At 40.7% G+C, this 16,614-nt stretch overlaps 1 protein-coding gene across 1 annotated transcript in view; it reads left to right on the top strand.

Annotated features, from left to right (window-relative positions):
• The window catches only part of Cntnap2 (contactin associated protein like 2), a 2,135,903-nt gene that overhangs the window by 1,875,372 nt on the left and 243,917 nt on the right, over positions 1–16,614 (top strand). Inside the window, exon 18 of the mRNA XM_005363796.2 lies at positions 11,374–11,610. Within this exon, the coding sequence (XP_005363853.1) occupies positions 11,374–11,610 (237 nt within the window). The remainder of the gene's footprint in view (positions 1–11,373; positions 11,611–16,614) is intronic.

Genomic DNA, 16,614 nt, shown 5'->3' with positions numbered 1-16,614 from the left:
CTACCTTCTGGTTGTCAGGATAGTTTCCCAGCACAAGCTCCTCTCTCGCTCCTCTCTTCTGTAATGAGCCTCATGTTCATTTAATGGTCCTTTCTTCACATCCTGACAGTATACCTCTCTGGCTTGATTTTCACTTATTATTTCCTTTAGTTTTTAACTATTCTAAAGTATCTTCTCTGTCTATTACGTGTGAATATGTTTCATGTGTAGCATTCTAATCCCACCGTGTGTGTGTGTGATATGCATGTTTGTATTTTTCAAACATGTGTCTATATTTCTGAAAACTGATAGCATTGGCTTTGTGTGCCATACCTCATATGATGAATTACTATAAACTCCTCTTGACTTCTTACTTTCCCACTCAGCCTTATGGTTTTATGACCAATTTATGCAATTCTATGAATACCGAATGCATCATGGTCCATTATGTGTGCAGACCCCATGTAACTTGGTCTATCCCATAATGATTACTACCTCGACTTCCCCCCACCCTCTCCTACAGTAAGGAATCCTTATCTGTATAATTCTATGCATGCTTTCTGTCACCTGAGTGAGACTTTTGTGTGTTATTTTGCTAGTTGAACATCAGCCATTGTCTTCTTGACATTGTAGTAGTTGAACATCATCCATTGTCTTCTTGACATTGTACTAGTTGTTCGTGCTGGTCTCTGATTTCCATCTCTTGCCCTATGATGTTTGTCAAGTGGTTTGTTTCTTCTCTGGGCAGGATCCATGAGCCTTCTTGTTCCTAATAAACAATAAGTCATTTTTGCATTTAGTCTAAATATATCTCTTAGATATCATATTGTAGAACCTCCTGAAAAATCAAATTTGGAAATGTCTGTCTGACTGATTATTAGGGTTATTTTTGCACTTATACTTTTTTATGCACTGTTTCTTTGCTTATTCCATACTCCAACCCACTCTCTGTGAGTAAGATGACCATAACACTGCCAGTCCAGAAGTTGGACACTCTGCTTTCATTTCTCTGGCAGCTACTCCTGCCCTACTAGCGGCTATACTGTTTGTTTTGTTGCGTTTTATGATATGGTTTCACTCTGTAGACCAGGCTGGGATTAAACCCCAAAATGGCCAGAAGGAAGTTTCAACTTCCAGTTCAATGGGATCTTTGTTGTGGCTTCTGGTGGGAGTGCTTTCTGCTCTGGAACCAAAACTTCTAGGCAGAACTAAAGATCATGGAAACAAGAAGCAAAAATTGTCCTAGTGCTTTACTAGAGATGGCAGTGAGTGGAATTATATTCCCCTTTCCCACCCCTTGATTCCTGGACCTGTGGATCCTGGCTATGGGAGAAGTTGTGTCATACACTGGCCACCAACTCAAGGCATCCATTCCTTTCCAGAGAACCCTGTCCTAGCCCTCCAAGCTGCTGCCACCTAATTGGTGCTGTAACTGTGTCTTCAAGAGACCATTCCATTTTTCTGTTAGGCCAGCTGCTCCAGGATGAAAGGGAACATGGAAAACTAGTATATTCCATGATAATGAGCCCACTTTCACACTTCTCTAGCTATGAAGTGAGTTCCTTAGTCAGAAGCAACACTGTGTGGGATCTATGAATAACAGGGATAAAGCATTCTGTAAGTCCGCAGACGGTGGTTTCGGCAGCAGCATCTTCAAGCTTGGATCATTGCTACTCTTCTGGTCCATAGTTCATGTGCCCATTATTTAATATCTATTTCTCTGCTCTTTCAATGTTTTCGCTTCTGAAAATACAGATGGAGTTGAGTGTGGCTATTCCGTCTTGGTGCTTGCTGTTTGTTCCTGAAGATTTCATCACTTTTTCTTGTGAGCTTAGATCAATGCCCTTGGGATAACCTTACCAAATGCTTCTACCACTGTCCACCTCAGGGTAAAGATCAGGATTTCAGGATCCAAAGCTGTCCCTCCTAAATGATGAATGAGGATACAAAGAAGGCCCCTGCCTCAGGACAGGGAACTCCTGATGTTCTGATCCTCCTCCAGCCTCTCCATACCAGTGTTACTCCAGTCCCCCAATTCCGTCTATTCTACTCGGGCAAGGGACAGCCACCTTCTGGTACAATCTGTTTTTAAGCCACTTAGTGTGTCTACATGAGCTACCTCTGTCCTCTTGCTACCTGCTCCCTCAAGCATCTCATTATGACATCAAAGAGCCAGAGTCAAAAGACTACCAAATCCAATAGTGTTTCACTTGTGTTTCACTTTCCTTGACATCTCTTATAAGTAAATATTCTATAACTTTACCCTCCTTGAAATCCAGGCCTTAAAACATTCTGTTCTCTCAGCTTTTCTGTTAAGCCTTCATTCTCATCTTAATCCCTAAGCCTCCAGTCTTTATCCTCTACTCTCTTAGCCCTTGTGTCCAGAAGGACCAATTATCAAAGCAGTGATGATTCTTCTCAACTCACTCAGTCCTGCCTTGGCCTGGACTCGTCCCTGTAAAGATGTGTGTGAAGTTTGGTTCTTGGGGTAAAAAAACAAGTTGGTGCCACCAACTTGAACAGCACAAAGGATTCCTTACTCTGGAGCGAGAACGACTGTGTGTTATCATTTTAAACAAGTACTTCTAAAGATGGCTAATAAAAATGGAGAGAGACAGACAGAAGGAAAGACATTAGAAATATTAAGATCAGAAATAATATGTGTTGTGTATCAAACATGAGAGCTCACCAGCTTGTCACACAACATGTACGAGAACATACAGATATTTATAAACGAAATATTTAGGGTTCTCAGCGGTTTAAGTTCCATCTTGCATTGAAATTTACTAGAATATTTGTCACAATCCAGAATGTGGATGTCAGTAGGAAGGTCCCGTCCTCTCTCCTATCCACTATGACAGACTTAGAGAAGTAGGATTTGCTGCAGAGTTCAGAGCAATGGCCTCTAAACTTGATACAGCACTTCTGAATACAGAAAGATAAACTGCACTCGGTGGCCAAATGGCAAATCCATTCTGCAATAGTAGCATTCAGCTTTTAATTTAGAATAATTATGAGGTCAGTGGTGACATTATCAAAATATCCCTTTGCTTGACCCAGAGGTGGACTCTAACATCCTTATTCCTAGCTCCAAATTTAGAGTATCGTGTTTCTACTGTCACTTTGAACTGTCCCTATGGCTTTTCAGACAGCGGTCTGGCAAGTGGGTCTCCAGTACTAACTGCATTGTCATCGTTCTCCATACCTAAGCAAAGCAGTGCCCAGGAACGCGTCAGAAGTGGGTGACAAAAGAGTTCCCCAAGTGCAGACAGGAACAGCAGCATGGGCAGAGTGCAGATTACCCGGCTATGAGTCTAGCTATAGGTGACAATGAACTCTCTTGGCCTCGGTTTCCCCATCCATAAAACAGGGATCACAATCCAATTTATCTCTGTGAACTGGAACACGTGAAGTTGGGCTACTCTGGCACAGGCACTATTAGCTTTGCATTAATCTGGGATGGTCAGTATTTCCTCATAGCCCTGTGTCCAGGAGCTCTAAGACCCATCTTCAGTGCAGAGCAGTACATGCGTAGACACATCTGATTGTTCGCTCCTACTAGAAAGCTCACATGCCTTCAGTATTTTAGATTTTGTCCTCCTAGTTTTACAGTCCTGAGTCACATATTCTGTGCATTTCTCGTTCTGAGGACATAAGAAAATCCATACAGTGATAGTGAAGATCTGAATGGGCACTCATGCCTGTTATCTGGAAAAGCAGCTCTTCACAGATTAGTTCCTGGAGTGTAAAAGCTTTCTCCATGCATTCTGTCCATGGCTAGCTGGCAAAGGCATCATTAATCAACACTTGTCAATCATACAGCGCTGTGCTGAAGAGAGAGACCAGGTTCCTCTACCAGTGATGGTTATCCCCATTCTGGGGTTCTGCGATAATGAAATAACTGGGGTTTTATTTCTCACACGTGCTTTGGCCTCATAATTTGCAATTGGTGATGGTGGTGGTGGTGGTGGTGGTGGTTGGTGGTTGGTGTTGGTGGTTGGTGGTGGTGGTAGTAGTTGGTGGTGGTAGGAGACAAGGTGATCAAAACATAAGACACAATGGTAGCATATAGAGCAGGAGAAATGGTAGGTTCAGCATCTGCAGCTCTGAGTGGCTTATCCAATACATAGCTGCCTTTGCCTCTTAGCTCCCAACACCCGGGACAGCTGTAGCTGTCACACAGAAGAGCCAAGATCAGAGTAGGCCATCCAGACATAGCAGTCATAGTCATGGATAACATTCCAGTAGCACATTAAAAGCTTCCTGCCAGCACACAGGTCCTGTGATCCTGGTGTGGTCCTCCAAAGTGAGATAACACCTAGCCTAAGCCTGAACTTTCCACAAAAGGGTACTGTTTGAAGGTTTGAAGGCTCCAAGGTCATTTCCTCAGGCAGGCTGGATTGGGAGCTCAATGATAACCCTTTGCTAGCTATCTTTCTGCTAAAGCTTCCAGAACAGAACACCACAGATTGGGTATTTTTCTTCTCATCGTTCTAGAGGTTGGAAACCCAAGATGAAGGTATCAGTGAGACTCTTTCCTTCTGAGGCCTCTCCTTGGCTTTGATACCCCCATCTTCTTGATGGTTCCTCATGGGGACATTCTTCTGTGTGAGTACACCATCCCCAGGGGCTCTTCTTCTTTTGTAAGGACACCAATTACATTCACTTCTCATCCTTATGGCCTTGTCTAGCCTTCTTTAAGAGGCCCTAGATAGCCTATATGCAGCTAAATTCAAATTGGGGTCTAAGGCTTCAAAAGCTTGACTAAAGAATATAAGTAACATAGTTCAGCTCCCCTGGCTTCAAATCTGTTTCTATTCATCAAGTCTATGATTTCACTTTATGATGCTGTGGAATTCTGATTATACTCTACACTAGTGGCAATCATAATATCTGCCATTAGTTGGGCTTCAACATGAAGTATTGGATTCTATCGACCAGAATTAACATGCGCCTTCAGGGTACATATTGTTGTACAGACATTGCATGTTAAAGGACTAAGACCTAAGGAGAACTTGGGAAGACTACACAGCCAAGGTGATGCAAAAACAGTGTGTTCCTGTTTCCTCATTCTTGTTCACTGACCTGCCCACCCATGCCAACTGGTGCCTAGCATCAGTGTGGTGGGTAGCTATTTGTGATTCCAGCAGCATTAACCTGTAGGCAAAAACAGTGTCTGGGGGCTGGAGAAATGTCTCAGAGCTTAAGAGCACATGTTGCTCTTGCAGAGGACCTGGGGCTAAGTTCCCAACACCCACATGGTGGCTCACAATCATCTGTCACTTAGTTCTGTGGGATCTGACACCCTCATCACTGAGCACTGCACACACGTGGTACATATATGCACATACAGGCGAAACATTTACACACATAAAAATCTTCTATAAAGTACTCTTAAAAGAAGAATATTCTTGTGCATCATTTTAGAACTGCTTTTCCTAGTGCTTTACTTACAGAACCTATGAAATGATCCAGGTTTCACTTCCCTGAGCATCCTGTACTGCCCCGGGGATTCCATCCTTCTCCTGCCCTTCTGCCCTGCACCTTGCAGGGGAACACCCCACCACCCCTTTATCATGGGGACATTTTTATCTATTCTGTTTCTGTCTCTTTTTGGTGCACTCCATCTTAACTGCCCTACTTAAGACTGATCCTGTGCCAACTCCAGACCCCACTTAACCTTGCTTGACTGTTCTTCTCACAGTGGTCACCACCTCCTAACACGTGATGTACATATTGAGTCTCCTGATAAATTTCTCCATGCTGCAAGGGCAGAGACTTTTTCACAGTAGTGAAATAAACACATTTAAATTTTTTTTAAAAGAAAAAACACTTCTAAAAGGGATCAGGTTCAAGTGTTCAACCTTTGGCGTGCTTTCTTTCTATGGTGAATAAGTGGCCAGTCTGATCACATGAAAGTGCCCTGGGGGTCAGACTTACCACTTCAGATACTGTTGAGCTCTGGGTTTGAGGACAATGTGTTTTTCCTAATTCCTCTCAATCTTTATTTCCAACCATTATTTTTAAATGGAACACCTGATTATTTTGCCCAAATGTTCTGTGCACTTGATGGTTGTATTATTCATTATAGGTAGTTACAACACTTTCATAATTAATCTTTAATTGCAATACTTGCCTAGCATTTCGGATGAAAAATGATATACAAATTAAACCCACATCTCACCGTGGATAATTATCACAGGTCTGACTAACGTGCGTGAAGGTCTGGCATGGCAGGGGGCTCTTCCCAATGACAATGTGTTGATTTGCTAATTAAACAAAGGTTCAGCAGCGTTTTTCCTTGAAGACCTATAATTTAAACTTATGACATTTGCCACCAAGAAAGGTTTCTACAAAGCAGTAAATTGAACTCACTAACTTCTACTGGTTCTGGTGCATTAACATCTTTTGCATAATATATAATGACCATGATCAGGATAAAAGATTTTTCTTCGTGTCAAGTAGATCAGCAAATGCACTTTCCAGCTCAGTGAGTCACTTAAATGAATCAGGATGCCACCTCAGAAGGGAAAGAGCTTAGCTTCAGTGCACAGAGAAATGACATTTCACTCACTTGCTTTATAAACTAAGAAGAGATTTTTTAAAAAAAATGTAGTCCAATGGGTTACAAAATGTAAATTACACTATATTCACATATTGTTGCTATACAGCTAGAGATATGGCTTAGAGTGCACGCCTGACACACACAAGGTCCTGGTTCCATCCATAGTGGCAAAGGAACAAAGAAATGGGGGCAGAAGGAGGGAGAGGAAGAGACTGAGAGAATAACAGAGGGAGAAAGAAGGGATTAAAATGTTAAGAGAAAAAACTGCAAGGTGTTACATAGAATTTTATATAGAATATATATAATAAATATATAATTATAAATAATATATAATTAAATGATTATATTAGTTTATGTTGCCAAAAGTCATTACAAATCAAATACCAAAAGCAGAAATAAGTATGTTAGTGTGGATTCACAATCACTCAAAACTTTTATAGGGGAAAAAATTACCATCTACAACTTAAAAAATACAAACTAGAGGACATGGTTACAAAATTAATCAGCATAGTTTTAAAACTCAAAATATTATCACCAACCAATAAAAACATATCATCACTTATCCCCTCCAAAACAAAAATATGAAGCAGCAATTTAAAAATAAGAAAAGAAAAATACAACATAATTCATTATAATAATCAAAGTTATGAATTTTCTCCCGTTTAATCAAACTGATGTAAACACAATAGGATACATCACTAGATCAGGATTATGTAAAGGAAATATGCATTTGTTCCATTTTGATAAAATGTAAATTGGTACATTGTTCTTAAAGGCCTTTAAAATATATCAGTAATAAAGTACTTGATACCCAAACATCAGGACCTGGGTTTGGACCCCCAACACCCAAGGAAAAAAGCTAAACTTGGAAGCATGCACCTATAACCCCAAAGTGAAAAGTTGGAGACAGGAGGACCATGGGGCTCATTGGCCAGACACTTTATCCAATCAGTGAACTCCAGGTGCGGTCAGAGATATTGACTCGAACAAAAAAGCAGAGAGCAATTGAGAAAGAGACTTCTGCTCTCTATAAATGCACTGGCACCTGCACACATATAAATACACACACACACAGAGAGAGAGAGAGAGAGAGAGAGAGAGAGAGAGAGAGAGAGAGAGAGAGAGAGAGAACAGCAAAATTGAAAACTGAAGAAGTATGCTGAGATGTTCTGAGATATTTACAAAGTTCACACTATTATACTCTCACAGAAAGTTAAAATTACAAAATTCCATTAGTGATGGAATGGCAAAAGGGATTGGCAGCATCATTACAAATATGTTTTATGAAATAACAAACAAGATGTCCTGGCTATGCTGCATTGCTTGGAAAATACTTGAAGTAGAGAAAGCAAATTTGAGGACAATGCCTGTTATGTCCTCGTCTCCTTGTGCCTTTCCTGTTTTTTATATTTATGTATGTTCACAAACAAAAGTAGGGACTAGGGAGCTGGTCCAGTGGTTAAGACCACTGGCTGCTCTTCCAGAGGACCCAGTCCCCAGCATCCACGTGGTGCCTCAGAACTGTCTGTAACTCCCATTCCAGGTATCTAGTGCCTTCTTCTGGCATCTCTGAGCACTGCACTCAGATGGTGCACAGACATACATGCCAGCAAAACACCCATACACACAAAATGAAAGTGAAGGTTGAATATTCTTAAGTAGACTAGGTTTTCCCCTAAAAATAAAGGCAGTAATGTCTGAGTGGCGTAACTTGTTTTAGTTATGCATCTTACTTATCAGTACACACACACACACACGCATATATATATATACATATATATGTATATATATACATATACATATACATACACACCCAGAATTATTCCCAGGGTAACTAGACAAACAGGAGGGGGGATATCTAAAAACAGCCTTTTTAAATTTTTCAGCATAGTTTTGATAGGGTTTAATTGTCTTAATTGACTAGTGGTAAAAATTCAAATAGCTATACACTTATGTAATAACAGGACTTTTGGAAAATCTCTCACTGCAAGAACAAAAACCAGAGCAACGAAAGTAGTCCAAGCCAAATTGAAATTCTAACACACAAAAGGGGACTGCGAGGCTGAATTGCTTCCAAGGGAGGCAGAGGCTCTCATTCTCTCCAGCACAGAGGTGTGAAGCTGCACTGCCTAGCAGATGGCAGGATGGCAAGTCCTTCAAAGCAGCGTGTTTAATAACTTCATTTGCTGTTTACTATCCATAGCTTTGATCCAAAAGGACACTGGACTCTCTTCAATTAATCCTCTAGTCAAATATTTTATAAAAACAAGATGCTACTTTAGAGAACGGTTATTCAAATCAATATATGACTCGCGGAAAGTACTGTAAGCTTGGGCTCAAAAAGGCAGTAGATTCATTTGCCATTTCCCTGATAAGAAGGACATATGGGCATAACCAGATACTGATCCATCCTGTGATCCAGTCTTTGATCAGTCACTAGTCCTTGTTATTGAGTCTACTGGCTGGTGCGCTTTTGACCAGGATAATGGGCTGAGTGATCTGAGTGCATCTCTAGCCTAACTATTTTATCCAAACAATAAAGCCCTATTGACCTCTCCATTTGTATGTGTGCATGTTGTATGTGTGTGTTTACATGTGTATATGTATGTGTGCATGCATGTGTATGTGCGTGTGTGGGGCCACATGTGTGAGTGTGTGCATGCATGTGTGTGTATTGTGTGTGTGCATGCATGTGTGCCTGAGTTGTGTGCATGTGTGTGTGTCTGTGCATGCATGTGGGTGTGCATGTTGCCTGTGTGTGCATTCGTGCATGTGTGTGCAGGCACACGTGTGCTGATGTTCTCGCCTGTGCATGTACTTGTGAAGAACAAAAGTTGACATTTAGTGTCCTCTTCTTATATGTTAGACAGCTCTCTGAACCTGGAGTTCTTATTCAAGATAGACCAGCTGACCCTGACATTCGCATGTCTCCCTTAGCACAGCACTGACTGTAACACATAATACTGTCATGCCTGACTTTCACCTGGGTGCTGAGAATCTGAACTAGGGTTCTTATGTACCAAACACTTTACCTGCTGAACCATCATCCCAGCAGCCCACATTTTTTTTTAATTTACTGAGAGTTTTGTTAAGGAATTGGCTTGAGGGGTTATTAAAACAAGGAAATATAACAGCCTGTTCTGTGGAAGTTAGAGAAACAAGAAAATTGGCAGTATAATTCACTACAAACTCCAGAGTCCAGGAATATGGAGTGCCAGTTCTGAGGGCAGGGGAAGCAGATGCTCAGGTTGGAGAGACGAAATTCAAGCATCCTCTGTTCTTGTCTAACAGATGAGGCAAACCACCATGCATTGTCAAGGGCACCGTGCACTCAGCCTATGGATTTGGACACACACACACACACACACACACACACACATACACACACACATACATACACTGTGTAATGCTTAAGTAGTCAGCTTGGTTCTTTTTACACTGTCTTTTTCTTTAATTCACATATGAAATGATGGATTTCATTACGGCACCTTCATATGTATACATCATTGTACTTTCTCATTCACTCCCTCCACCATCCCTCTTCCATCCTCCTCATGTGTCCTCTTTCCTTCAAAAATAAAGTCTCCTTTCTGTTCTCTGTTTTTATGTCATATTTATACATATATACACATTCATGTCATAATATATCATGTCATATATAATATATTTTACCATATGTAATATTATCATGTTATATATGTGTTTATACATATATAATCATATTACTGATCTACGAACCCACAATAGAGATTGCTCCAATTTTAAAAGCATCCAGATAATTACAGACTCTGTTAAATTGACAGTGCTTCTGTGGGTCCCTCTATGTACATCAGACCTCTTTAATATTTTCACGCTTATAAAACTCAGCCTTGCTCTATAACCTACTCCAGAAGTCATAATGAACACATCATTGCATGTCAGATGTCATTTTTAAATTTAACCTTTTAACTATTCCATACATGATAAATTGCTTCTATTCATCTCTCTTACTCCTCTTACATTCCCGTTGACCCTCTTTCCAGCCCAGCTAGTCTTTCAGACATTCTCATGTCTTTTCTTGCCCTGTGGACTTTCATTAGGACCTCAAGAGCTTCCATCCATGCTGGGATGCTGAAGGGGTCATTCTCTGCAGATCTTATGCAGGTATCCACAGTTGCTGTTTGCTCATGATGGTATCCTGAGGACAGCATTTCACAGCGTTGCTTTCTGTCTTAAAATGGCACTGTGACAAAAGCAATGAAACCCAACCTGGAATGTTAGTAACTATAACCAACCTGGAATATTAGTAACTGTAACAAGTCTATTTCTGTGTAAATACAAACCTCCAGCCACCCCAGTCACCACATCCGGAGTATCTTAATGGAAACTTCAAAGCAAAACATGAGATAAGACTCACCAAGTACAATGACATTTCAAAGGAATTTATGCCTTCTGACTAATTGGCTTACTTAGTTATGCTAATGTATTCATGTCTCTCTGCTTTATAGTTCAACAGATAATGCTAGAGAACTGAGCACTCTGAGATTAAAGAACAAAGAAACTAAAGAGTTCTGTGAGCCTCTTTTCCATAAGAATCCAGATTATACATTTTTGCCTATCTACAAACATTTTGTGTCGGGGGCAAGTTTACTTCGTCTCAGAAGATACCCGTTTTTAATTAGACACCACAGCCTAAGGGAAAGCTTCAACTCTTTCTGTTTACTCTGGACCAACTCGAAAGGGAAAAGACTTACCAGTCTGTCTTCTGCTGTAATTTCAAAACAGGCTGAGTAGAAAGCAGTTGCCGAGGTGACCTGTCCCACCTGAACTGTGCTTTCTGTCCTTCCCAGGTGGTGCTGGCGGCCAGCAGGGTTTCCTGGGCTGTATCCGCTCCTTGAGGATGAATGGAGTGACCCTTGACTTGGAAGAAAGGGCAAAGGTCACATCCGGATTCAAATCTGGATGCTCAGGCCACTGCACCAGCTACGGGGCCAACTGTGAAAATGGAGGCAAATGCATCGAGAAATACCACGGATATTCCTGTGACTGCTCTAACACAGCCTATGACGGGACATTCTGCAACAAAGGTATGGAAGAGGCTACTTCCAGCCCCATCTTCAAACACCTTTATAAGACTCAACTATCTGTCTAGTGCTTCTTCTGCTGCAAATGGTTACCTTTGTTTCTATGGGTGAAGTGAATCCTTCTCCCACCTTAGGGAACTTCTTTGTTGTTTACTAGAGACTTGACCTTGGCACACAGTTACCCAGAGTCCCGCACTGACTGAAACGTTACAATGTAGACAAAGAAAGGGACCTCTAACAGGGGACTCAGGCTTAGCCATCCCACATCAGACTCCACGGTCAAATGCAGCCCATTGATATTTGTGTGCTCCCACTCCCAATGCTGCTTAAGTTTGAAAGCGTGTCGGCTCAAATTGTCATTAGCATCATCATTACTAACCTTACTCAAAACACCTTTAGGGGTGGCTCTCAGCCAACCTCAGTCTACAAAGATACTAAAAATATGCTCAGTCAACTTAGAACATCCTTTCTTTCAGAACTAGTCTAGTCTAGCCTTTGGGTCTGTAGTAAATTCCACATGGACAATGAAAGTCTAAGAGCCCAATGCATGTACATGTTTTCACTGGGATATACTCTGTGCTCACGTGACTGGAAGAAATTCACTCAGCTGGTGAAGCTTTATTTCCCCCAAGAAGAGTAAAAGAACAGTAGCTGGCACTTCTCCTAAGCCCCAGACGCCTGTAAAGCATCCTTCTTTTTCTAAACGAATGTATAGCACTTGGGGAAAGTTTGCTGTAAGCCCTTGCTGTGTCTCATCTAAGAAGCTTTACATAAGTACCCGTTCATACTCTCATGAATACACAGGGGTTGTTTGTGCTGGCGTTCTTCACATGAGATGCCACACACAGAAGGAATTGTTCCACAACTTTTGCCTGTACATCCAGGCTCCTGTCTGGTGGGACTGGATTATGAGCATACAAATTAGATCAGACGGGATTTGAAGAATGAGTATTAGACCAAAACAAAGGTGGAAAGGAATACCATTGCTGAAAAACACCAAGACACATTAACAGGGCCATTACATTGCGTTTTTGTGCTCGGAACAACATGCTTCTGTGATTTTCCCGTGGCACACAATGGAATGGGCTTGCAGAACACATCAATTTTGCACTTGTAGAAATGACAGTCTTGCAATTACCATTCATTGTGCTTGATGCTAATTTAATGCAGTCCATTCCTTTGCCAATGTAATGTCTAAATGCAATCAAGTAAGCGCTAATGCCTGAGACATTGCACTGTGTAAGTAATAATTTAAAGCAAATCGTGGTCCCCTTCTTTCTGGAGAGTTAAGTTAAACACAGCAGTTCACACAAACCTCTGGGGGTTAATAGACGATATTCATGAAAGGACTTCTGCCTTTCCCTTTAGCCAGCATCAGAAATAAGGGTAAACGAAGCCTATATGTTTCCTCTGACATTATCTCAAAGGTTTTGTACAAAAGACATCTAAATATTCTCTTACCAGCTACTTATTACAATGAATTTGTATTGGCTCAGTGGCTTTAGCAAAAAAAAAAAAAATTAATTGAAAACTGTTTGAAGTGAGAACCCACAACAATGGTAAGTGTATTTGAAAAGCATTTGTGAGCATCCTTCTGAGTGGAAAAAGTACCTCCTCGCTTTAGCAAAGGCGACAGTGCTGCTAGTTTGGAGGGGAAACACAGCCACACAGATGTCTGTTACAGCAAGCTTCTTTTTGTTCAGTGGCAGTATCTTCTTGCTGAACCTCCAGCCTAGGTCTCCTTCTGTCTTCCCAGGACTCACCAACCAGGTACCCTGGTGCCTGCACAGCAGTTCCTGTGACCCTCCTTCCCAGTGGGACTGCAGCCAAACAACTTACTCTCTAGAAAAAGTAGACACATTAGCAAAACAGTAAACTCTCGGGAGCAATCATTCATGGTCTATGCTACTAGATGTGGAAAATGCTTGATATTTTCTGCGCGAATGACTCTGGTCCCAACCTGCCACATATGACCCAGTTACATGTTTCTATATCAGAAATGCCCAGGGAGGGACAAAAGTTCCTGCTGCTCTTAGAGAGGCAGTACATTCAGTTTTTAACACCCATATCAGGAAGCTGGCTGCCTGTATCTCCAGACCCAGGTGTCCAGTGCCATCCCCTGGCTTCAATGAGAACATGCACTCATGTGCCCATTCTCACACAGATATATACACAAGTAAACAATAAAACAAAGTTTAATGCATGAAGTAAGCAAATTCAGAGTCCATAATAAAATATAACTGTGATGGATTTTGTTTTGTTTCGTATTACAGAAGGATGAAAATGGTGGGACCTTTAAACTTGTTTGTGCTTACTTAGATTTTATAATCTTCACCCAATGATATATTATTTCTGATTTCATTACTTTTCTTCTTCTTCTTGGGAAAAACAATACAAGGCAGAACTCTTGTTGCAGACATTTAAGAAGTGGCTGTCTCTGAAGAGAAAATGTCTAGTGATTAACTAGAATTATTGTATAATCTAGTCATGTTATCCGGAATGAATGGAGTTGCATGTCAAGTGAAAATTGATGGTAATTAAGTTACTCTTGAAAATCATCTCTCAATGCATTTAAAAGAGCCTGCTATTCAATGAACATCTAAAGGAATTATCCTTCAGTTCTCTCAGGCACATTTGCATCTTAAACAGGGGGTACTCTAGAAACTCATGTCATTAGACCACACAGGCTATCACATCATTTGTCTTTAAAGAACTATGCCATTCCTCATCTTCTCAAGGTATTCGCCAGCCAGAGTCCACTTAACTCATCTGAGGCAGGTCCATTACACAGAAAAGTTCCTTGAGAGCCCATTGGCTGAGGCCTCGATCAGGAGTCATTTCAGTCTTGAAGGCAAACGTATATGTGGGTGTGATATCCCAACCTCCATTAGAGACCAAATGGATAGTTGCTTAACTGTGGCAAAGAGTTTTTTCCTAATTGTGTCCATTCTTTCTTGGATAGTCAAACTTTAAACACTCCAATATTTTATGATCACCAAAGCCATTCTTAACAACCATCATAAATAAGCAACATATTTTGCAGTATATAATCTCTCTGTGTCTCTTTAAGTGGTTTTATAGAAAACAAAAAATAATGGATTTTTGGAGTTTAATGTAGCTCTCAAATTCATCTCTACCTGGAACTTCAGAGTATCCAATGGGATACAGTTATGGCTGATGTAACTGAATTAAGTAAGAGCCTAAATCCTAAGAGATAGTCCTTATAGGAGGGGTAGACTCAGAGATGCACTGTAACATAGGAAAAAGGGCTATGTGAGCAAAGAGCTAAAAATTAAAGTGATAGCAGACACCAGGATATGGGAGAATCAAGGAAGGATTCTTCTCTAGAGTCTTGGAAAATACATGGCTCATTTACTTAACTAATAGTTACAGAATACCAGTAGTCTTTATGTGCTGCTTTACTGAAACATCCAAGACTGGGTGATTTCAAAATGAATCATTTGATTCATTTTTTTAGAAACTGGGAAGTCCAAGTTAAAGGGACCCACATCCGATGAGTGTTTTCACACTGTAACATCCAAAAGGATGAGGAAAAAGAGCAAGAAGACGTGAGAAACCAGGAGCGTGGAAGGAAGCTGAACCGATCCTTTCATCTAAATCGATTCTCATGATAACTAACTCATTTCCTACCATCACTGTGTTAGTTTCAGGAAGGCAGAGACCTGGAGATCTAGTCACCTCTCCCCATCCTGTCAACACCTTTGCAGTGGAATTAAGCTTCCAAAGACACATTCAAACCATGATAAACATCAATGTTCCTGGAAGCTTTATTTGTCATCGAGTCTGGCCATACTGACGTTTTCAGGACATTTTGATGGCTTATTCAAAATCAAAACATTTTACAGTACATTATAGCAACACACATGAGTCTCGCATCCCTCTGACAGCTAAAGATATTTCCTAATTATCCCTTTGTTTAGTTAAATTCAGCAAACTTTGCCCATAGTTATCTATCAGCCCAGGACAGCAGTTGAAAAAAAAGAAGAATCTTTAAACCATTTTCCAAATTTAGAGACTTCTTTGTTCTTCTCAATCTTTCTTTTGTTTGTTGCTTAGATAGGGTCAAAATCAGAAGCATCATAGTCATGAGACTGCTGAGTGATAGGTGGATGGTTCCATCATCAGTGTTACAATCATTTAGAACAATACAGATATGTACTGTGGTCCGGCAAGCTTCCTCTATCTCTTGAGTTCTATGGCATTGACTAAGATTTTATGATCTATGTTATTAGTGACCAGGTCATCTCTCTACTTAGGAATGGATGAATTAGGTATGGCTTTGAATCCAATGTCCTTTCTTACCCATATGATACAACCTTGAAAAACTTGAATACCACTGAGCCTCACCTTCAGGACCACATGATACCTAGTACCTACAGTCATTGCAATTATGATGATGACACTGTATATTCTGAGTTTATTTACAAATGGAGGACCTAAAACTCTAAGTCCAACAGCAAATGCTATTTTATACTCTTGGCACTTCTTCCCATTTTTTCTTACATGTTTTTAAACTTTTGCCCTACAGCATATCTTCTCTTAAGCCTTCCCTAGAAGGTTTTACAGTCAGATGTATACATGATATCTTTTCAGTGACCATGAAACACTAAATTGCTACTTTGGTACTCCAAGGGCAAGTATATAATCATAAAATCATATAGTATCATAAAATGTCTCCTTTAGTTAATATTGGACCCACTAATAGTATTCTGAAGGGGAAATGAAGTCTCCACAGCCTAAGTACTGAAAGACTAAGATCCTGAAGAAGCAACTAGAAACACTACCCACTACATCCTACCTGCTCACGCAGTAGCACAACTCTTGGTGTAAAGTGTGCACCTACCCCCTTGTCAAAGCCAAGGTAAGTTACCATAGCAACTCCTACTTTCTTCCTTTTTTTTAAATTTATTTATTTATTGAGGATTTCTGCCTCCTCCCCGCCACCGCCTCCCATTTCCCTCCCCCTCCCCCGATTAAGTCCCTCTC

Source organism: Microtus ochrogaster, linkage group LG12 (genome assembly GCF_000317375.1).
Source record: "Microtus ochrogaster isolate Prairie Vole_2 linkage group LG12, MicOch1.0, whole genome shotgun sequence".
Classification (NCBI taxonomy): domain Eukaryota; kingdom Metazoa; phylum Chordata; class Mammalia; order Rodentia; family Cricetidae; genus Microtus; species Microtus ochrogaster.
The sequence above is the reverse complement of the archived record's forward strand: the minus strand, read 5'-3'. Positions and strand labels throughout refer to the sequence as shown.